Source organism: Nerophis ophidion, linkage group LG22 (assembly GCF_033978795.1).
Source record: "Nerophis ophidion isolate RoL-2023_Sa linkage group LG22, RoL_Noph_v1.0, whole genome shotgun sequence".
In the NCBI taxonomy this organism is placed as follows: domain Eukaryota; kingdom Metazoa; phylum Chordata; class Actinopteri; order Syngnathiformes; family Syngnathidae; genus Nerophis; species Nerophis ophidion.
The window spans coordinates 710,001-732,762 of NC_084632.1; the positions used below are offsets into that span (position 1 = coordinate 710,001).

Consider the following 22,762-nt stretch of genomic DNA (forward strand, 5'->3'; position numbering starts at 1 on the left):
CATTATTGTGAGGTTTTAAATTAGTGTTCCTAAAAAATAGATATCCAGGCCCCCAGACACACTATTTTATCTAAATCTGGCCCCCCGACTAAAATAATTGCCCAGGCCTGGTCTAATGCATCACATAGTTCCAGTTGTTTCACTACAGCACGTCCATGAATTGATGAAGGTGGACCCCGACTTAAACTAATAAAAGTTTCAATCAATCAATCAAAACCAGAAAAAGAGTAGGAAGAAACAGAGCTTATTTAATCCTACACCTTTTACTGTCATAGACATTTTATCCCATGTTTTATCCCTTCTTCTGTTTGTAACAGAACAATGAATACATAAATAAATAAATAAAAAATAAATAAACCATATGTTACCATATATTTATTGATTTATGTGACTAAGAATGTTTGTTTACTTCAGATGCAGTCCAACATTTGTTTATCTTTGTTCTATATTATAGTATGATTACGCTGGTCTTTTAAATCGCACGTGTAATCATTTTATTCCTTTGCATAGTTTTGTGTTTTGTTGTAAGAAATGTGTGCTTTTAACTATAGTGTGTGACTGCTACTGTTTGTTGTTCTTTGTATTGAAGAAACCTGATTTTTGCTGACCTCTTGGCCAGGTCACTCTTCTAAATCTCAATGAGATTTTACCTGGTTAAATAAAGAAAAAGAAAAAGAAAAAAAATAATAGTAGTGTGCCTCAGGGTACCATTTTAAGTCCCCCTTATTTTTACCATTTTGGCTATTCAACGGTGGCCCACAAGTTCAGTTCAAAAGACATTTTTTTCAGCAGCTTCTTAAAAACACTAGAGTGCAGTTTTAGAGACTTTACTAACTTTTGTGCAAAGGGTGCTTAAAAACAGCAGAGCGCCCCTATAACTGACAAAACAAATACAGACCCAAATAAAATGTCTACTGCATAGGACGCTGGTTCAACAGAATATACGAAATAGGACCAATTGTTGTAACTTATGAGTTACATAGTTCATGTGATGATCATTCATTATTTGCATATTTGATTTAATTGCTGATAAGCTAATCTATTATTATTTACAGTTAAAAAAAAAAGCTAAAAGGGAATTGATTTGATTTATACATGTACTATATTTGATGTTGAATGTTTGAGAAACATTGACACTGAATTAACTAAGATACTGCATGTTCCACAATTCATTGCGGCAAAGCGGATGTTAAAAAAGATCGGGAGCAGGTACATTGCGGTTGTTGAGATTGAGCGTTACGAGCCTACGGGTGAATGAAGGAAGGACAGATAACAAGATAAAAGGATTGTTTTGTACCGTTTGTATCCCCATTTTTTTCTTAAATAAAATTAAACTTTATTTACACATTTCCAACGTCCTGTCCAATACTTGATCGTGGTTAATCTACACCAATAGTAAAGGGAACAAATCCCTAAAAACATGCTTGGGATAGACTTTGGTATTGACAGATCTGCATGATTTATTTACCTGTTATCAGACTTCCTGATGATTTTCATCCTGCTACGAAGCTTGAATGCACTCGGAGAGGATTGGACGGCGACACACTGAGGCAACACGGAAGAGACCAGCCCCTTTTTTGCTCCCTTGTTGATTTTTTCTGACGTCCAAACAAAGGAAGATCTGCGGTGGTCCCATCCTGCTCCGGATCCGCCAGCCTTCCAGCGATATCTACTAAATGGAGAAGCGGGAGAACACGTTGAATATCTCTTCTTCAACTTGGTCGAGGTACTGGAGGCTGGTTTTATTTTCTTCGGAGTTTCTCCTTTTTCCAGGAATCTCTGAGTATTGGTCGGCAATTTGGGAGAGAGTGATTTTCTAGACGACTTCGCTTGGGTCTTAGCGGTTGATGAAACCCATTGGTACTTGGACGTCCTGGGGGCTGGGATGGTTGGGATGGCTTTCCGGGGGAACTTTTTGGCAGGGGTTTTTCGGATGCCGGGGGAAGAAGATAGGGTGCTTCCGCCAAATGTTGCAGATTTTGAGTCTAAAGTTCTACCCGTGGGTGAAGAAACAGCACGACTACTACTACTTGTGCTAGGCTCCTTACCTCCACCACTTTGGTTCTTAACCCAAGTAAACTTGGATTTAGAAAACCTGCCTGTGGCCTGGTTTAAATGTGACAAGGGATGGTGTAAAGGTTGTTTTGGCACCTTTGTAAAAGATGACTGAGTTGACGAGCTTTTATTTTGTACTGTTTTTTTTTTGTCGTCCAGATGTCGGATCGGAGTTTGATTGGTTTTACTGTTAAGGAAAGAAAACTGGGGTTTGACTTGCACACCGGTCAGGAAGTTGTCTTTGGCTGGAGAGCGGCTTTCTGGAGAACCCTTCTGTTGCTGCCTTTCTGGTTGAATACATTTTGCAACTGAAGGAGGCTGAGACACAGCCAGCACTTTTCCAGAAGTAACCCTTTTCGCTTTGGCGATGTTCTTAATCCCCGTGAGATCAGTTCCCGCTTGTCCAACTTTCTTCGTTGACGCAGTAGAGGGTTTGGATGTGCTACTTGTCTCTCCCACCGCGTGGCTCGGTGGCAATGAACTATGAGATACAGAGGTTGAAACAGTCGAAATAGGGTTCTTGTTTTTCAGAGAGTACGTCTTCCTCCAGCTGCCATGACTCTGGTTCGTTAAAGGGCTCCTCCTCAGGCTGTGTGGATGAATGACAGAAGTGCTGTTGTTCCTCCCTCTGGATGATGTGGACACCTCTGAAGCTCTTGGTGTGTCGCCGTGGAGACTCTTATGTTTATTGATGAGACCTGAAAAGATTTTTAAAGAAAGTGATTCAACATGAACACAGGGGATTTGCAAGACTGAAAGAAGATGTGTAGCAATGTTATGTGAATGCAAATCTTCAGCACTCATTTAAACAGTTCTGGTCATGGTAGCTATGTTTATGGTGTTAGTTCATTTTGAACATGCATACAATTACAATATGATTCATTACAGCACGTCCAAAAGGGAGTAGGAGGAGGAAGCAGAGCTGATTTAATCCTACCTCTTTGTGTATCATAGCAATTTCTAACACTTTTGTTTATACTCAATCTGTAACACAATAGTGAATAAATAAATGAATAAATACATAGATAAATGAGTAAGTAGATCACTAGTAATACGTGAGTAAACAATATATACATTCTCATAAAAAATAGGCAGGTCATTTATTGGTTTTATAAGTATTTATTTTTATTTTTTGTTTTTATTCAGTCATTGGTGGAGCTCAGGATAGTATTTGAATGTTGTTTTTAATATTGCTGTGCAGCACTTTGGAAACATTTTGTTGTTTAAATGTGCTATATAAAGTGGATTGAAGTGGATTGGATTATGGTTCACATTGAGATGATTGGGATTAAAGACAATCAAAAATTATTTTTCGTTGTACTTTGTAAACACTTGTAGTTTGAAAAGTTTCTTAAACTGGATTATATTAGTTTGACTTTTTTGCTTAATTCATTCCATAATTTAATTCCACATACAAACATGCTGAGGGTTTTATTGTTCTATGTGCATATAGATGTTTTAAAACTGATTTTTCTCTATGGTTATATTTCTACTCTTTTGTTGAGAAAAACAGTAATACAATATTGTGTAGCAGTTTACAGTTTGCTTTGTACATAATTTCAGCTGTTGCAAATGCACCAAATCATTATATTTCATTAATTTTCATTTAAATAAATAGAGAGTTTGTATGTTCTCTTTATCCAACATTAAGTCTTATCCTAGCGAATCTTTTTCGTGACACAATTAGTGTATGAAGTGTACTTTTGTAGTTGTTTTCCCATACTTCTCCACAATAACCTACTAAGTGTCCGCCCTGAGATCAGTAGGTTGTGAGTTCAAACCCTGGCCGACCAAAGACTATAAAAAGGGGACCCATTGCCTCCCTGCTTGGCACTCAGCATCATGGTTGGAATTGGGGGGTAAATCACCAAAAAGGATTCCCTGCTCCCCTCACCTCCCAGGGGGTGAACAAGGGGATGGGTCAAATGCAGAGGACAAATCTCACCACACCAAGTGTGTGTGACAATAATTGGTACGTTAATTTAATTAATAATAAATAAGTCAGTTATAATAACATTACCGAGCAGTAGAGAATATGCAGTGATTTTTTGGTCAAGTAAATCCATCCATCCAATTTTTACCACTTGTCCCTTTTGGGGTCGCGGGAGATCGCTGGAGCCTATCTCAGCTGCATTTGGGCGGAAGGCAGTGTACACCCTGGACAAGTCGCCACCTCATCGCAGGGCCAACACAGATAGACAGACAACATTCACACTCACATTCATACACTAGGGACCATTTAGTGTTGCCAATCAACCTATCCCCAGGTGCATGTCTTTGGAGGTGGGAGGGGCCTATCCCCAGGTGCATGTCTTTGGAGGTGGGAGGGGCCTATCCCCAGGTGCATGTCTTTGGAGGTGAGAGGGGCCTATCCCCAGGTGCATGTCTTTGAAGGTGGGAGGGGCCTATCCCCAGGTGTATGTCTTAGGAGGTGGGAGGAAGCCGGAGTACCCGGAGGGAACCCACGCATTCACAGGGAGAACATGCAAACTCCACACAGAAAGATCCCGAGCCCGGGATTGAACTCAGGACCAACGTATTGTGAGGCACATGCACTAACCCCTGCTCCACCGTGCTGCCTGGTCCAGTACATACTTAGCTTTATTCATTGAAGTATGTCATGCGTGCTTTTGTTGTATGAGCTTTCTAGTTCATTTTATCATGTATTATTACACCCAAAATTTGAATTTGTTTTACCCTCTCAATGTCTATTCCGTCTATTCGTATTTGTGTTTGACTTTCTCTTCTACAGATACCAAATAACTTTATTTTAGTTTTACGGAGAATCAAAGATAGTGTGTTTTTGTCAACCCATCTCTTTAATTTGTTAATTTATCTTGTTATTATTTCTAATAGCTTCTGTGTGTTCTCTGCTGAACGAAACACAGTTGTGTCATCTGCATATAATACTAAATTTAAGTCCTTTGTAAGTTTACAAATGTTGTTTGTATAGAGATTGAACAATGTTGGTCCCAATACTGATCCCTGAGATACACCACTATATACACTTAGTGCTGTAGACGTCTGTTCACCCAGCCTCATGTATTGCTTTCTGTTAGTTAGGTAGCTTCTTACCCAGTTCAGGACCAACCCTCTAATTCAATATTGTTCTAATTCACTAATTAAGATATTATGATTAATTGTGTCAAAATGCTTTTATTATATCCATAATCACTGCTGCTGCCCACTGTTTATTCATCCTAGCCTCTGGTGAGGGCGGTCGCATTCTCCGTTCCCTCCTTCCCTGCTTGCTCTCTTTGTTTTTGTCCTTATCTGAACTTTTTAAAAGCCTCTTTCTTTGCGCTGTCCTCTAATCCAAATTTCAATATGAATATGATCAGCTGGACTCTTGACGCAATTGACACAGTCTTTTCGACAAGAAAAAGAGGTTCGCGGGAGCCTGGCTGCCCTGATGAAACCATCGCTGGGGGTTACGTGCGGGACTCCTGGAACTCATGGAGGATCATGTGCCTCTCAGCTCTTTCCATTGAGGACGTCGAAGACATCTACCTATTTGGAGCAGTGATCGCGGGGCACTTGCTGATTGGGCTGGGCATTGCTCTGGTGTATCGACAACTTCGGAAGACGATGGAAGCCATTCAAGGGGCCCAAAGGCTGTTCAACGCAATGGAAGGATTGGGTCGGGCTGTGGGAACACAGACTTGTGCGATTTCTGAGTTGAATCGCAAAATGGATCTCATCTTGGAAAAGTTTGCAGAGAAGGAATAATTAATTGGAACTGAAAGAGATCCAGCATGGACAACAGAGAAAATAAGTCAATATTTTGTCTTCTCGAAGGAAAACAACTTTTTATCTATGATTTGGACTCCCTGAATGGCCTTGGCATGGAACAGGCTGTTCTGAAGGAAATCTCCTGAAGATTCCTCACAGATAGACGCTTTTGACCTTCCTTTTTGTCAACAACATCTGTAGCCGAACTTTATCGGCCTAAGCCATACAAAAACATTGACCACCTCTCCCGAGTTAATTGGGCATATACGCACACACATGACCCCCACCCTTGAATCAACACCCTCACCACCGCTTATCTCCTCTGGGGTTGTGGATGGCTGAGCGGCGCTACAGAGCGAACAGCGGGCCTGTGTAAACTCACCCCTCCCTCTGTTGCAAGTTGGTGTGATATATGTATGTTTAATGTGTGCCATGCTATGTGAGGTTTTTTCCTTGGATTTAGTCTAGACCTCTCCTGTGGGTCTAGCCTTGGACTGATATGTTTTTACTCCCACCCACCCCCCTTTCCTAATGTCACCCTTTTCTTATATTTTTAAGGAGCGCTGTAAGCGGCTGATCCGTCAGCGGTCTCGTCTTGTCCCCCCCTGTAACATATGTCTGCTCTTAGCGGGACTGTGCCGAAAATGTAATTTCAGTTCTGATGTGTCTTGTACATGTTGGAACGGACAAATAAAATGATTCTGATTCTTCTGATTCTGCTCCTCCACACGGAGAGGAGCCAGATGAGGTGGTCCTCTCAAAGGTTACTCATAATGATTCCCATTGACGTCCCACTGGGTTTTGAGTTTTTCCTTGCCCTTATTTGGGCGCTGATGCGCGGATGTCTTTGTGATTTGTGCAGCCCTTTGAGACACCTGTGATTTAGGGCTATTTATTTAAATAAATATTTATTGATTGATGGCGTCCTCGTTAGTATCTCCGTCGCGGAAGACCGATTCCCCGACGGGGAGAAATTTTGGAGGCAGTTCGGTGGAACAAGGGTTAGTGCATGTGCCTCACAATACGAGGTCCTGAGTTGTCCTGGGTCTCATGCCGGGCTCAGGATCTTTCTGTGTGGAGTTTTCTTGTTCTTCCCGTGACTGCGTGGGTTCCCTCCAGGTACTCTGGCTTCCTCCCACCTCCAAAGACATGCACCTGAGGATAGGCCCCTCCCACATCCAAAGACATGCACCTGGGGATAGGCCCCTCCCACCTCCAAAGACATGCACCTGGGGATAGGCCCCTCCCACCTCCAAAGACATGCACCTGGGGATAGGTTGATTGGCAACACTAAATGGTCCCTAGTGTGTGAATGTGAGTGTGAATGTTTTCTGTCTATATGTGTTGGCCCTGCGATGAGGTGGCGACTTGTCCAGGGTGTACTCCACCTTCCGCCCGAATGCAGCTGAGATAGGCTCCAGCGACCCCGAACGGGATAAGCGGTAGAAAATGGATGAATGATTGATTGATAATCAATCCCATTGTATTGCTATTTATGATTTCGCTCTACTACAACATTTTTTTTAAAGTAAGGTAAACATTTATAAATCGAGACAATATAATAATAAGCCAACACAACCAACACTTGATTTGAATCTATAGTAAGGGTTCATCGTTTAAGACATGTTTCAACGATATTTAAGATATTTATGTGAGTAGTAACATCAGTAATAGACATATGTTGTCCACTGATTAGAATAAAATAATAAATATGATTAAATGACAAGATAACGTCGACCAAGTACAAACACTATAATGTTTAACTACTAACTACAATGTTTAACAACTAACTACAATGTTTAACTACCAACTACAATGTTTAACTGCTAACTACAATGTTTAACTACTAACTACAATGTTTAATTATTAACTACAATGTTTAACTGCTAACTACAATGTTTAACTACTAACTACAATGTTTAATTATTAACTACAATGTTTAACTGCTAACTACAATGTTTAACTACTAACTACAATGTTTAACAGCTAACTTCAATGTTTAACTGCTAATTACAATGTTTAACTCTTAACTACAATGTTTAACAACTAACTACAATGTTTAATTTCTAACTACAATGTTTAACTACAATGTTTAACTGCTAACTACAATGTTTAACTACTAACTACAATGTTTAACTGCTAACTACAATGTTTAACTACTAACTACAATGTTTAACAGCTAACTTCAATGTTTAACTGCTAATTACAATGTTTAACTCTTAACTACAATGTTTAACAACTAACTACAATGTTTAATTTCTAACTACAATGTTTAACTACAATGTTTAACTGCTAACTACAATGTTTAACTACTAACTACAATGTTTAACTGCTAACTACAATGTTTAACTGATAACTACAATGTTTAACTACAATGTTTAACTGCTAACTACAATGTTTAACTGCTAACTACAATGTTTAACTGCTAACTACACACAAACACTACTAGTGTCTTCTACGGTATGACATCCACCTCGCCAATAATCAAAATATGTATTTGTAATGATGCTATCAAATGTAATATATTATACTTATAGTACATCAACATACTTACTTTGAAGAAGATGTAAATATGTATGTATAAGTATATAAAATGTAATATATTATACTTATAGTACATCCAAATACTTACTTTGAAGAAGATGTAAATATGTATGTATAAGTATATAAAATGTAATATATTATACTTACAGTACATCCAAATACTTACTTTGAAGAAGATCTATTTGCCTTTTTAACGCCTCTCGTTCCTCCATGTTTGGCTTCCGGCTTTTCTTCTTCTACTGCGTTTATTGCGGGTCGCCAAACTAGCTATTATTACCGCCATCTACTGGAATGTATGCAGAATGCAAGATTTCTCTCTGGGCTGGAGCTATATCTGCGTATTCTTTCCCCCAGCAATGTATATATAAAACAACAACTTCGTCCTCATTGTTTCACATTTTATTAGGGATTAATTTTCTTTTTTTTTTCTTTGGCGGGGCGGGTTATAAAAGCCATGACTAAACAAACGTGTCAAACAGAAAGTGTTCCAAAAATTGACATGTGGCGTGGCGCTTGTTCACCCTCAACTATTTCTTACAGGCCGTCGAAACCGGTACGTTAAATAGTGTCAGAAGTGAGCGACAAATTGAGCTAAAGTAATATTTGAAAATCCAAACCAAAACGTTCTAAGTACTTTGTGTTTCGCATATTCACGTTATGTTGAAGCTTCGCCAAATCGCCTGTTAGACAACAAGCGGGGTTAATTGAACGTCAAAGTGTCGATGACAACACAAATATCAGAAGTCGGTCAACTTTTTATAGGAACTACGAGGACCCACCTGGCTACAAAGTAACTCTTTATAGGAACTACGAGGACCCACCTGGCCACAAAGTAACTCTTTATAGGAACTACGAGGACCGACCTGGCCTCAAAGTAACTCTTTATGGGAACTATGAAGACCGACCTGCTCGTCCTTCGGAGGCCACAAAGTAACTCCTTATAGGAACTATGAGGACCGAGCTGCTCGTCCTCCACATTTAACAGCAAGTCAATCTCATGAGGAACAATCAAAGAAAAGTAAATAAAAGGTATTGCTGACACGGTATTTGTATTGGTTGACAGGCCACAACCAGGATAAGCTAACAACAACAATGCTCAGGAACTAAAGGCTAAGTACGTAAATGCTAACTCAGTAATTTAACTAACGCCGTCAAATGTTAAATTTGAACTACATGAATGCTACCTCAAGGTTATGTATATGAGCTAACAGACTGAATATGCTAAGTAAATCAATGCTAACTACATCATCCATCCATCTACTACCGCTTGTCCCTCTCTGGGTCACGTGGGGTGCTGGAGCCTATCCCAGCTGCACTCTGGTCAAGTTGCCACCTGATCGCAGGTTAACTATATAAATGTTGTGTAAATATGGCAACCAATGATAACTACATGACTGCTAAGTAAGTCAATGCTAACTACATCATCCATCCATCTACTACCGCTTGTCCCTTTTGGGGCGGAGGGGGGTGCTGGAGCCTATCTCGGCCGCATTCGGGCGGAAGGCAGTTTACACCCTAGACACGTTGCCAGCAAATGTTATGTAAATCAGTGCCTAGTAAATAAGCAATCAACTAGATAATTAGATTAGTTTTGATAAAATTGGATTAGTTTGGATATCCCAGGCTTGCAACTACGGCCTTTGCTGCGTTGTTAAATTTGGAAAGCGTAGGTAATGGAAGTAAACTCTTGTTCTGTTGTGTACAGAACAAGAGATTGAATGATCATTTTATTTTATAGTACAGTTTATTATTGTTTAAAGTGTAGCATTTATAATTCAACATTTTAGCCCGATTGTAGCTGAGATAGGCTCCAGCGCCCCCCGCGACCCCGAAAGGGAATAAGCGGTAGAAAATGGATGGATGGATGGATTTTAGTATTTACCAGTGTTTGTTTACATTTTTCACCAGGAAACCCAACAAGAAACATTAACCTCAGGAGAGGGCTTTCAAGCTCGGACTTCTCCTTGGCACTAGCCATAGGCGCCGATCTCCATTGGGGCCAGTGGGTGCTCGGTGTGTATTAGTGTTGTCCCGATACCAATATTTTGGTACCAGTACCGGTACCATGAATTGATTAACGTGGACCCCGACTTAAACAAGTTGAAAAACTTATTCGGGTGTTACCATTTAGTGGTCAATTGTACGGAATATGTACTGTACTGTGCAATCTACTAATAAAAGTATCAATCAATCAATCAATCAACCAAAAGTTTTTGAATACTTTCCGGTACTTTTATAAATAAAGGGGACCAATTAAAATTGTCATTGTTGGCTTTATTTTGGCCCAAAAAATCTTACGGTACATGAAACATATGTTTCTGATTGCAATTTTGTCCTTAAATAATTGTTTTTAAGTGAACAGACAAGACAACCTGACAACAGAGCTGCATTATGTACAAACCCCGTTTCCATATGAGTTGGGAAATTGTGTTAGATGTAAATATAAACAGAATACAATGATTTGCAAATCCTTTTCAAGCCATATTCAGTTGAATATGCTACAAAGACAAGATGTTTGACGTTCAAACTCATAAACTTTTTTTTTTTTTTTTTTAAATAATTAACTTTGAATTTCATGGCTGCAACACGTGCCAAAGTAGTTGTGAAAGGGCATGTTCACCACTGTGTTACATCACCTTTTCTTTTAACAACGTTTGGGAACTGAGGAAACTATATGTTGAAGCTTTGAAAGTGGAATTCTTTCCCATTCTTGTTTTATGTAGAGCTTCCGTCCTTCAACAGTCCGGGGTCTCCGCTGTCCTATTTTACGCTTCATAATGCGCCACACATTTTCCATGGGAGACAGGTCTGGACTGCAGGCGGGCCAGGAAAGTACCTGCACTCTTTTACTACGAAAACACGCTGTTCTAACACGTGGCTTGGCATTGTCTTGCTGAAATAAGCAGGGGCGTCCACGATAACGTTGCTTGGATGACAACATATGACCTTTCAGCATTAATGGTGCCTTCACAGATGTGTAAGTTACCCATGCCTTGGGCACTAATACACCCCCATACCATCACACATGCTGGCTTTTACACTTTGCGCCTATAACAATCCGGATGGTTATTTTCCTCTTTGTTCCAGAGGACACCACGTCCACAATTTCCAAATATAATTTGAAATGTGGACTCGTCAGACCACAGAACACTTTTCCACTTTGCATCAGTCCATCTTAGATGAGCTCGGGCCCAGAAAAGCCGGCGGCGTTCCTTGGTGGTGTTGATAAATGGGTTTTGCTTTGCATAGTAGAGCTTTAACTTGCACTTACAGATGTATCAACCAACTGTAGTTACTGACAGTGGTTTTATGAAGTGTTCCTGAGCCCATGGGGTGATATCCTTTACACACTGATGTCTGTTTTTGATGCAGTACTGCCTGAGGGATCAAAGGTCTGTAATATCGCTTACGTGCAGTGATTTCTCCAGATTCTCTGAACCTTTTGATGATTTTACGGACCGTAGATGGTAAAATCCCTAAATTCCTTGCAATAGCTCGTTGAGAAATGTTCTAAAACTGTTTGACAATTTGCTTATAAAGGGGTGTACCTCGCCCCATCCTTGTTTGTCAATTACTTAGCATTTCATGGAAGCTGCTTTTATAGCCAATTATGGCACCCACCTGTTCCCAATTAGCCTGCACACCTGTGGGATGTTCCAAATAAGTGTTTGATGAGCATTCCTCAACTTTATCAGTATTTATTGCCACCTTTCCCAACGTCTTTGTCACGTGTTGCTGGCATCAAATTCTAAAGTTAATGATTATTTGCACACAAAAACATGTTTATGAGTTTGAACATCCAATATGTTGTCTTTGTAGCATATTCAACTGAATATGGCTTGAAAATGATTTGAAAATCATTGTATTCTGTTTATATTTACATCTAACACAATTTCCCAACTCATATGAAAACGGGGTTTATATTTTTTCCATAGATTTTGCTTTTAAACTTTGATGCCATCATTAAAAACAATTATTCAAATCATAAAAAACATTATTTTACAATGAGAAAAACCTCGAATAGTCACATCTTGACTAGTGTTGTAACGATACCAATATTTTGGTACTGGTACCGGTACTAAAATTATTTCCATACTTTTCGGTACTTTTCAGTATTTTTTTAAATAAAGTGCACCACAAAAAATGGCATTAATGGCTTTATTTTAACAAAAAATCTTACGGTACATTAAACATGTGTTTTTTATTGCAATTTTGTCCTTAAATAATTTAATTTAAATGAACATACAAGACAACTTGTCTCTTAGTAGTAAGTAAACAAACGAAGGCTCCTAATTTAGCTGCTGACATATGCAGTAACATATTGTGTCATTGATCATCCCATTATTTTATCAAAATTATTTAGGACAAGTGGTAGGAAATGAATTATTAATCTACTTGTTCATTTACTGTTAATATCTGCCTATTTTCTGTTTCAACATGTTTTATCTACACTTCTGTTAAATGTAATAATCACTTTTACTTTACATTAGTTTTGGATGATACCACAAGTTTGGGTTTCAATCCGACACCAATTAGTTACAGGATCATACATTGGTCATATCCAAAGTCCTCATGGGTCCAGGTACGTATTTCCTGAGTTTATGAACATAATATAATTAAATAAATAAAAAACAAAGAAGATTTTGTGATGTTAAAAAATATCGATGTAATCATAGTAGTATCGACTATTTACGCTATTGTGCATGGTAGCATTACAGTGGATGTTAGGTGTAGATCCACCAATGACATTTGTTTATATTTTAGTGTCCTGAGATAGGCTCCAGCGCCACCCCGCCACCCCAAAAAAGGGACAAGCGGTAGGAAATGGATGGATGGATGTCCTGGAAGAGTTGGTGCTGCAGGGAATTCTGGGAATTTGTTCTGTAGTGTTTATGTTGTGTTGCGGTGCAAGTATTCTTCCAAAATGTCTTTGTCGTTGTTTAGTGTGGTTTCACTCTATGGCATATGTTTATGGCAGTGTTGGCATTGTTCACACTGCCACCCTTGGTGTGACATGTATGGCTGTTGACTAAGTATGCCTTTCATTCACTTGTGTGCCGTGTGGTCAAAATCTAGATGATTGTGTCATTAGTTGATTTTTGGGTACATTGAAATCTACGTTAGGTTTTGTTAATTCTGGAAAATTTAATTGAACTCTCCATTAAATTAACAACAACAAGATAGATTTTTCAATAATTATTTTAAAGTATAAAAGTTGCCATCAATCACATGTGGGTGCTTCAGGGATTTGTTTGGTGATTTTGTATGATTACTATCATTTTACAAACTAATGTGTTTTATACACTGTACTTTTTCAGTTTGCCGGCGTGGCCCCCCCATAACGATGTCAACCATCCAGTACTTCATTGTCACCGAAGCGCTGAAATCCTGCAACGCCGGGCGCCTTTGTTTCAGTTTGGACTGCCAAGATGAATCAAAACATACAGACTACTCTACAAAGCTGCAAGTCGTCTTACTAGGCTCGCACACGCAAGCTTGCTGTGAGATAGACGCCAGATGTTTGGAGGAACTGAGTAAAGACGAGGCCGGCCTGCTTCACGCCCTCATTGACGACTCCGAGAGGCTCGGGTGGTTCAAAGAGAAAAATGCTCTCCGCAGAGCTCTGACGCTGTCCGAGGGCTCTGAGGTGGTCGTGGAAGAAGGAAGAGCGAAGTTGCTTGGCATCATCCGCTACATAGGAAATCTGCCACAACCAGAGGGAACAACAGAGCATTTACTGGGAATATTCTTTGGAGTTGAACTGCAGGTGGGAATCAACAAATGTTCATTCTACACCTGGGTGTGGTCTTAAACAAGGTTTTGTTTGTGTGGCCAAATTTTGGTCTTTACTTTAAATATGTGCCGCTGTATAATACCGGCACACCTGGCCGTAGATGGCCACCTGGGCCGTCTACGCACCTGTTGTTGTCTTTGAGTTCGGTCCTGGCACACCCCGTTCCGCTGAAGGCCCGCAGGCAACGCCCCCCTCCACATAACTCCCCGCCAGAGGCAGGTCGAGAAGCCGTCCGGCCCCGCCTACTAATCATCCCCCCGTAAGGGAGCAGGTGAGGAAGTCTGCCACGGCCATCTGCGCCCCCGGTCTGTGGTTCACTCTGAAATTGTAGGGTTGTGAAGCTAGATACCAACAGGCAATCCATGCGTTGGAATCCTTCATGCGGTGGAGCCACTGGAGGGGTTTGTGGTCCGAGCAGAGACCGAATGAGCGCCCCAGGAGGTAGTACCGGAGAGCCCCGACCACCCACCGGATGGCCAGGCACTCCCACTCCACGGTGCTGTACCTCGCCTCCCGATCAGGGAGCTTCCGGTCGATGCTAATAAAGGGCGACAGGTGATTAGATGTCAAGGCCCACCTGGGCCATTTACGCACCTGTCTCTGTCTTCCAGGCCGGTCCTGGCACACCCCGTTCCACTGCAGGCCCGCAGGCCACGCCCCCCTCCACAATCACTTTGAGATTTGTTGTTTAAATGTGAAGTTCAATACAAATACAATCTATTTTTCTTATTACATAACCTCTATTCAACACTCAGAAGTAAATGAAAACTTGAAGTATTAAAGTTAAAGTTAAAGTACCAATGATTGTCACACACACACACACACTAGGTGTGGTGAAATTTGTCCTCTGCATTTGACCCATCCCCTTGATCGCCCCCTGGGAAGTGAGGGGAGCAGTGGGCAGCAGCGGTGCCACTCCCGGGAATCATTTATGTTGATGATCATAGTTATGTGAATAATGACTAGGAATGCTTACCAAATTCGGTACTTTTTTGGCACCGAAGGAATCCTGCCGGTCTTACTGATTTACTACGTAAAGTTGAGTCAGTTCTTGGCACTTCGGCACGTGGCGATCAGCAGCACTGAGCGTGGACTCAGCTAAACTCTCCCTAAGTAATGCCAACAGAGAAAGTCACTCAAAAACGCTCCAATGTAAGTTAAGTAAGGCTCCACTTTTATTTAGTATAGTATTAGAATAGTATTAACGATTTTACATTGCAACTTCAACACCTTTACATTTTTTAATGAAAACTACAAGTAAAATGCACGTCACAATCAAACAGCTGGTGCGTAATTTGTACAGTACTTAAAGTATTAACACTTGTTAGGGCACAATAAAAACCCACCATAAATGATGCAATACTGCCATCTACTGTCTTGGACTTGCAACTGTAATACTTGCAAATGAGATAACAAACAAGATCTAAATTTTGTTAGTGAAAACCACAACTGAGATGAACATCACAATCAAACAGCCATTGCGTAATTAGTTCGATACTTACAAACCCCGTTTCCATATGAGTTGGGAAATTGTGTTAGATGTAAATATAAACTGAATATAATGATTTGCAAATCGTTTTCAAGCCATATTCAATCATGGCACCCACCTGTTCCCAATTAGCCTGCACACCTGTGGGATGTTCCATTAAGTGTTTGATGAGCATTCCTCAACTCTATCAGTATTTATTGCCACCTTTCCCAACTTCTTTCTCGCGTGTTGCTGGCATCAAATTTTAAAGTTAATGATTATTTGCAAAAAAATAAATAAAAATGTTTATGAGTTTGAACATCAAATATGTTGTCTTTGTAGCATATTCAACTGAATATGGCTTGAAAAGGATTTGCAAATCATTGTATTCTGTTTATATTTACATCTAACACAACTTCCCAACTCAAATGGAAACAGGGTTTGTATTTATGGCATTCTCAAATACAAGCAATCACGAAAGGGGAAGTATTTCTGTAAAATGCGAGGTGCAGAAGAGTGCGAGCAGGGGGGAATAAGATTTGATTACAGCCTTTTTGCACTCGTTTTTTCTCATGAGAGTGAAATATTGCGTTTGGAAGATTGAAGACGGTGAGAATTCAAGCTTTGTTTATTTTGTGTGTTTGTAGGGCAATGACAAGGCCAAGGGGAATACAGATGGCTCCTGGCTCGATCAGACCCTCTTCTCTTGTGACAAAAACTGTGGTCTATTTGTCCCTTTTTCCAAAGTCCGGCGGCGCTTCTCCGAATCCGTCCCCCAGTCTTCTTCAGCGCCAGACACGCAGCAGCCGGTCCCAGGCGACAGAGTCACGTACTGCATTGAGGACCACTGTCTCTACGGAATGGTGGTGAATGTCCACCAAAAGGATGGGACATGTTTTGTGTTGATCTCCACAGTGAGTATCATATTAAATAAAGTCCTGGTTATTGTTTAGAGTGTTTTTTGAAAACGTGTCAAGTGTTGTCCCGATTAAGGGGAAGTGCACTTTTTGGGCTATTCACAATCGCATATGTTTTTCTTTTTTTAAGCATTCCAATTCGTAATATACAGCAAGTACAAGGTGGCTAACAATGCAGTGAACAGGAGTAGTATTGCGCTTATAAAGCCCTCTGAAAGCATCCAAAAAGCGCCAACAATACTCCATTTACATTTTTGGGCTGAATATTAACCAAGTATTAGCAATATTGTTATTATAAGCGCATACGCCGGGGAACTACTTTTAGCCGCACAGACGCTGCTATTGACAAACTGAGCAGGTGAACTGCTACATTGCCTCTAAATTGGTAAAAGTTAATTATAAATAATACTTCTCACTTGTATCGAAGAAGGTTGTGGCCATAAACCGAAAAGTTTGTCAACTTTGACATTCAACTTAAGCCAGGTGATGGCGCCAAAGACATGCTTGGTTTTTTTTAATGTTTTTGACCTGCATGAGGATTATGATTAATTCTTCATCTAAACGGGAAGATAGAAACATTCCATCGGTCGGCATTCCATTGAGAGTAGAGATGTCTGATTATATCGGACTGCCGATATTATCGGCCGATAAATGCTTTAAAATGTAATATCAGCAAAATTATCGGTATTGGTTTCAAAAATATCTCTATCGGTTTCAAAAAAGTACTTCTCCCTACGGACGTAGGGAGAAGTACAGAGCGCCAATAAACCTTTAAGGCACTGCTTTGCGCGCCAGCCCAAAAATAGATTACACAATAGGTATCCCAACTTCCAAATGGCACTCAGACTTATCCACGAGCTGTGTGACCCAGAATTCTGCAAACAAATATGCCTCAATACTTCTGGTTTGATTAAGAATACAAATTGTTGACTGATTCAGCTCAAAAGACTTTACAGAATACATTACACCGGTCTATCAATGTATAAAATGGGTTTAGCTGACTCTAACGTTTGTGTACACTGCTCATATAATAAGGTAGATAACCTTATATGATTTGCCTGAGAAGCTGGACAGGACAAAAAAACTAACAAAAAAATGTTACTATGTTTTTTTAATGTGTGTTTTAATGATGTTAAAATTGTTTAATACGCTAAACTTCAGCCTATTAATAAAAAAGGTGGACAGTTAAAAAAATCATGATGATTTTCAAAGATGTTAGATAAGATACAATCTGATAGTTCTATCTATGAAAGCTTTTATTATTTCAATGGTGCTGGGATGCACATGATTTCAGCCTTTTAAAGCTTCTCTTGGACAACCAATTTTTGACCTTGGTATTTGTCGAATCCTAGTTACGGCCCTGTTTGTACTGTATTTGTACTTACTGTATCTGCTTAGCACACAGCTTTTCAAACTTGTAGCTATTCCTTCTCATATTCAGGCTCAAAAATATAGGGTTCTGGATCATCAATTGTCTCAAAGTTGTAGCCGTCTTTCATGAAGTCTGCCATAATTAGTAGTGTTGTTGTTGAAGGAAAAAGCAAACGTAGTAATGCGTCTGTAAAATTAATGTGCTGCTGTTTGCTTCAAATGAGCAAAATATGTAAATATTACATGTTCTTATGAATGTGCCTGTTACTACATAACATATTTACTTACAGCATGTATTTGAAATCTTGATGGAGGGCTTTTATTTGGGCAAAATGATGTAATTATTAGCATTGACTTCATTGTTAGCTGACATTTGCAAGCTTTTATTTACAAGTTAGAATGCATAAATAAAAAGAAAAAAATATGTTCTTTCTTGTCTCACATAAGGATTGTGAATGAGATGCAAAGTTCTAAAAACAAAGTGGAGTTCCCTCTCAATGTCAGAATACAGTCCATGTGTTTTGCAACAGTTTCATGGTTGTCTTTATGTTTCAAGGACAGCGATGCTTCTGGGAAGACGAGCGAAGTTGAAGTGCCGGTTCAGTTTGTCGTTAAAGGAGAATTGCCTTGTGGTTGGAACTTAGGTCAGGAATCCCACAATATTACCAATTGTTCTAAAAACACTTGACCCAAAATGTTTGTTTCAACAGAGTCAAAGCTGATAGACATTGATACCCCTGCAGTGGATCAAAAATGTGACTTGGATGTGAATTCGCTGGTGGAGGTGTCTTTGGCTACAGGCAATGCATACGGAATCATCCGTTGGATTGGAACCCTTCCTGGTCGGGAACACATAATGGCTGGACTTGAGCTTGTAATGCAACATCGTGTTACTATCAATATTGAAATGTGCCTCTAGTAGTACCTTATTTGGTTCTGTGACGCAGCTCCTAACTCAAAACACTCCTATCTCAAATCAATGTTTCGCATGGAAAATCATTTAAATCCATTTAATTAGTGCTCGGCCGCCCCAAAACAGCACATTTTATATATATATATATATATATAATGTATGTATATGTGTATATATGTATGTGTATATATGTATGTATATATGTGTATATATATGTATGTATGTATCAATATATATTTATATAAATATGTATATATGTGTGTATATAAATATATATATGTATGTATATGTGTATATATACATGTATATGTGTATATATATATATGTGTGTGTATGCAGTGGGGAAAAAAAGTATTTAGTCAGCCAGCGATTGTGCAAGTTCTCCCACTTCAAATGATGACAGAGGTCTGTCATTTTCATCATAGGTACACTTCAACTGTGAGAGACAGAATGTGAAAAAAAATCCAGGAATTCACATTGTAGGAATTTTAAAGAATTTATTTGTAAATGATGGTGGAAAATAAGTATTTGGTCAACCATTCAAAGCTCTCACTGATGGAAGGAGGTTTTGGCTCCAAATCTCACGATACATGGCCCCATTCATTCTTTCCTTAACACGGATCAATCGTCATGTCCCCTTAGCAGAAAAACAGCCCCAAAGCATGATGTTTCCACCCCCATGCTTCACAGTAGGGATGGTGTTCTTGGGATGCAACTCAGTATTCTTCTTCCTCCAAACACGACGAGTTGAGTTTATAGCAAAATGGATACATGGATGATACAGCAGAGGATTGGGAGAATGTCATGTGGTCAGATGAAACCAAAATAGGACTTTTTGGCAATGCAGTCTTGTGAAAATGATGGAAAGAGCCACGCTACATAACAACTGAACCTGTGGTCAAAGTTGGAATTGCCAACAGTCTACTGCCATCTGGCAGCTGAAGTGGATGGTGTCAAATATGTCCCATTTCATGTGTCAGGTAAACAGTGACAAATGGGGCCATATGAATCCCCTTTTTAGTGTAAGTATCCTAAAATTAAAATAGGTAGGGGTTAGAGCTGTCTATATAGTGCTTGCTTTATAATTCTAGCAGTTTTCATACAAGGGGGGCTCCCATGTTATCACAATGTATCCTTGCATGCTAGCTATTATAATAGTTGGCATATGCATTTCGCTGGGATGCTCCAAAAATTCAAAAAAGCAGCAGTTAGAATTTGCTTAATACCTGTCTTATATTATAACGATACTGCCATAGTTAAGACAAAAATTAAATAGAATATTTGCTGGAAATGTTGTAGTTATTATTTATTATTATTATCACTGCGAGATGGTTTGACTGTCATGCCTGCAAACAGTTTCAAATGTGAATATTGACATGGCTTTCTTGCTTTGTACTTGCATGACAAGTCCTCATTCCAAAATGATTTATTGTCATTTGACTTAACGGCATTGTTCTATGTTCTCAGGAGGAGGACGTGGGACTCAGTGACGGCACCTTCAAAAATATGTGTCTCTTCCGGTGTCCTCCTGGGAGAGCCCTGTTTGTCAACTTGAGCTCTTGCCGTCCTGACGCCCGGTTCCTGAGTGATGGTGACAAAAACATGACACCCAAGGACGATGTCATAGGTGTGTATAAAATGTAACGTATAACAGGTCTTTCTGTGTTCGCATCTTCTTTTTCTTCTTCTCTGGGGATTTAAATGTGATGTTTGAGTTATCTCAGCAACAAAGTCGCCACTCAACTGGGCTAGGCTCCGGCCAACTACTGTTTGTGTGTTTGCACACATGCAGGTGAACTTTCGGACAGAGCAGGACAGCACGGCGTTGCAAAAATGGAGCCTATTCCTCCCATCAGTGCCGATGAAGTTCACCGAGTTCTGATTGGACGAATGAAGGGGATCCAAGGACACCATAACTCCTGCTACATAGATGCTGCCCTCTTCAGGTTAGCAGGACCAGTGTTTGTATAAGTGTATGGATTATCATCCCACTCCCACCTGACCTGTACATACGTTTATAACATAAATCGAACTTCTAGAGGAGCGATTGCATTACAGGCGTGTGCACGTGTTGACGCCGGCCAAAGCTGTAAACCTGAAGGAAACACGGAATTTTCTCTAAATGTTTTCTGTGCACGTTAGTGTTGTCGCCGCTTGTTTATAACACAGGTGTCCAACTTAAGGTCTGGGGGCCAACTTTAGCCCGTTACATCATTTCAGTTTCTTACAATGTCATTTTATTTCGTCTGCCAAATTATTGTTTGTCGTCCGCTGCATATATTTTATGTGGTCTTTCACAATATTTCAATGACCCGCCACATCCCTTTATATGGTAGTCCACATCCTTTAGAGTGGCCTGCAACGTTATTTTATGTGGTCAGCCGCCTCATTTAATGTACTCCACATAATGAATATGCCCTCCACATCATTTATTGTGGCCCACTATGTCATTTATTTTATGTTGCTCTCCACAAAAGTAATAATATGCAGAAAGAACTGAATTTTCTCGAAATGCTTTGTGTGCACGCCACAGTTTTGTCAGCGTTTGTTTAAAACACCGGTGTCCAACTTAAGGCCTGGGGACTAGCTTTGGCCTGTTACATCATTTATTTTTGGCCACAAGATCATTTTATTTTGTCTCCCACAATATTATACGTGGTCCGCTACATTATTTTATGTGGTATTTCACCATATTTCAAAGGCCCACCACATCATATTATGTGGTCCCCCACTTCATTTATTTTATGTAGTCGGCTACATCATGTGTCGTGGGCCGCCACATCATTTTATGCTGTCCGCCACATTGTTTAATATGCCCCACTTGTCATATATTGCCGCACAGGGCTGGGCGATATATCGCGGGTTTGTTTCTGTGCAATATAGAAAATGACTATATGGTGATATTGGAGTATACTATCTCACACAGTGGCTTTTAGCTGCTGGCATTACACTACATGCGTATCCCACTCTTTCTTGTCTCTCCTTCTCACACAGACTTAAACCAAGCGCACCTTCCTACATACGTCACAGGCTCCCGCGGAGCAGAGATGTAGCTACATAGGTAACATTAGCTGTGATGCTAACGGTGAAGTGCGGGTGGTAATACGAGAGAAAGAAGGTGCCAATCTGGTAACAAATGGAGGAAGAATTAATTCCCAAGAAAAACAGCACGGGATCCATTGTCCGGCGGTGGTTTGGCTTCAAGCGGGAATATGTTCAACATTTATGCGGCAAAAGCTTTGCTACAAAAAGTAGCAGCACTGCTAATGTAGCATCATTTGAAAAGTCACCCGCTAGAGAATGAAGAGTAATTGAAACTCTGCATCAAAATCTCCGGCCGGTGGCACGCCCACAAAATGCCGAACCAACTATTTCCAGATCAACACCATATCAAAAAAAAAAAGAGTCAACAACTGAAGGAGATAATGTCCGCAGGAACCTATTATGCAGTTCATTTTTATTTGACAGTTATTGAAATATCATGTGTGACATCATCCACAAAAGTGCACTTTATTTGTTTCAAACTATTGTAGTGGCATTCTGTACAAAAAGTGCACTTTAATTTAGTGTTGTTTTGAAATGTTATCTTAGTGACATCATGCACAAAAGTGCACTAATAGCTGGTTTTAAAATGTGTCTTGACGATCTTGCACTTTCTGTTTTGGAAATGACATGAATGTTTGTGCCACTGCTTAATTTTCCTGAGAGAACTGTCCTGAAGGAATCAATAAAGTATTATCTATCCATCTATTTTTCTATCTATCTATCTATCTATCTATCTATCTATCTATCTATCTATCTATCTATCTATATCTAATTACTGTTTAATAAATATAGTTTTGGTAAATTGACCTAGTTGTGATTTCCCTCTCTGCATGAAAGTTTAAAAGTAGCATATATGAATGCAGTATGAAGAAGAATGTTTGAATGTAGACACATAGAATCATCATACTGCTGTGATTATATGC

The 22,762-nt window shown here is 39.7% G+C and overlaps 2 protein-coding genes across 10 annotated transcripts in view; one reads left to right on the plus strand and one right to left on the minus strand.

Moving 5' to 3' along the window:
- The window catches only part of zc3h3 (zinc finger CCCH-type containing 3), a 109,874-nt gene extending 100,149 nt beyond the window's left edge, over window positions 1–9,725 (minus strand). Inside the window, exons 1-2 of one of the 2 annotated variants that reach the window (XM_061882906.1) lie at window positions 8,498–9,725; window positions 1,469–2,753 (exon numbers count right to left, since the gene is read on the minus strand). In XM_061882906.1, coding sequence (XP_061738890.1) covers window positions 1,469–2,753; window positions 8,498–8,543 — 1,331 coding nt within the window. In that variant the 5' untranslated portion in view covers window positions 8,544–9,725. The remainder of the gene's footprint in view (window positions 1–1,468; window positions 2,754–8,497) is intronic. The other variant, XM_061882905.1, reaches the window with a different exon arrangement.
- cyldl (cylindromatosis (turban tumor syndrome), like) overlaps window positions 8,806–22,762 on the plus strand; it is a 33,802-nt gene continuing 19,845 nt past the window's right edge. The window contains exons 1-9 of one of the 8 annotated variants that reach the window (XM_061882911.1): window positions 8,935–9,360; window positions 10,240–10,344; window positions 13,096–13,148; window positions 13,650–14,098; window positions 16,241–16,507; window positions 18,438–18,525; window positions 18,592–18,755; window positions 20,262–20,421; window positions 20,587–20,740. In XM_061882911.1, the coding sequence (XP_061738895.1) occupies window positions 13,676–14,098; window positions 16,241–16,507; window positions 18,438–18,525; window positions 18,592–18,755; window positions 20,262–20,421; window positions 20,587–20,740 (1,256 nt within the window). In that variant the 5' untranslated portion in view covers window positions 8,935–9,360; window positions 10,240–10,344; window positions 13,096–13,148; window positions 13,650–13,675. Of the gene's footprint in view, window positions 8,885–8,929; window positions 9,446–10,239; window positions 10,345–13,095; window positions 13,149–13,649; window positions 14,099–16,240; window positions 16,508–18,437; window positions 18,526–18,591; window positions 18,756–20,261; window positions 20,422–20,586; window positions 20,741–22,762 lie in introns of those variants that run through there. The other 7 variants (XM_061882908.1, XM_061882910.1, XM_061882913.1 and 4 more) reach the window with 7 other exon arrangements.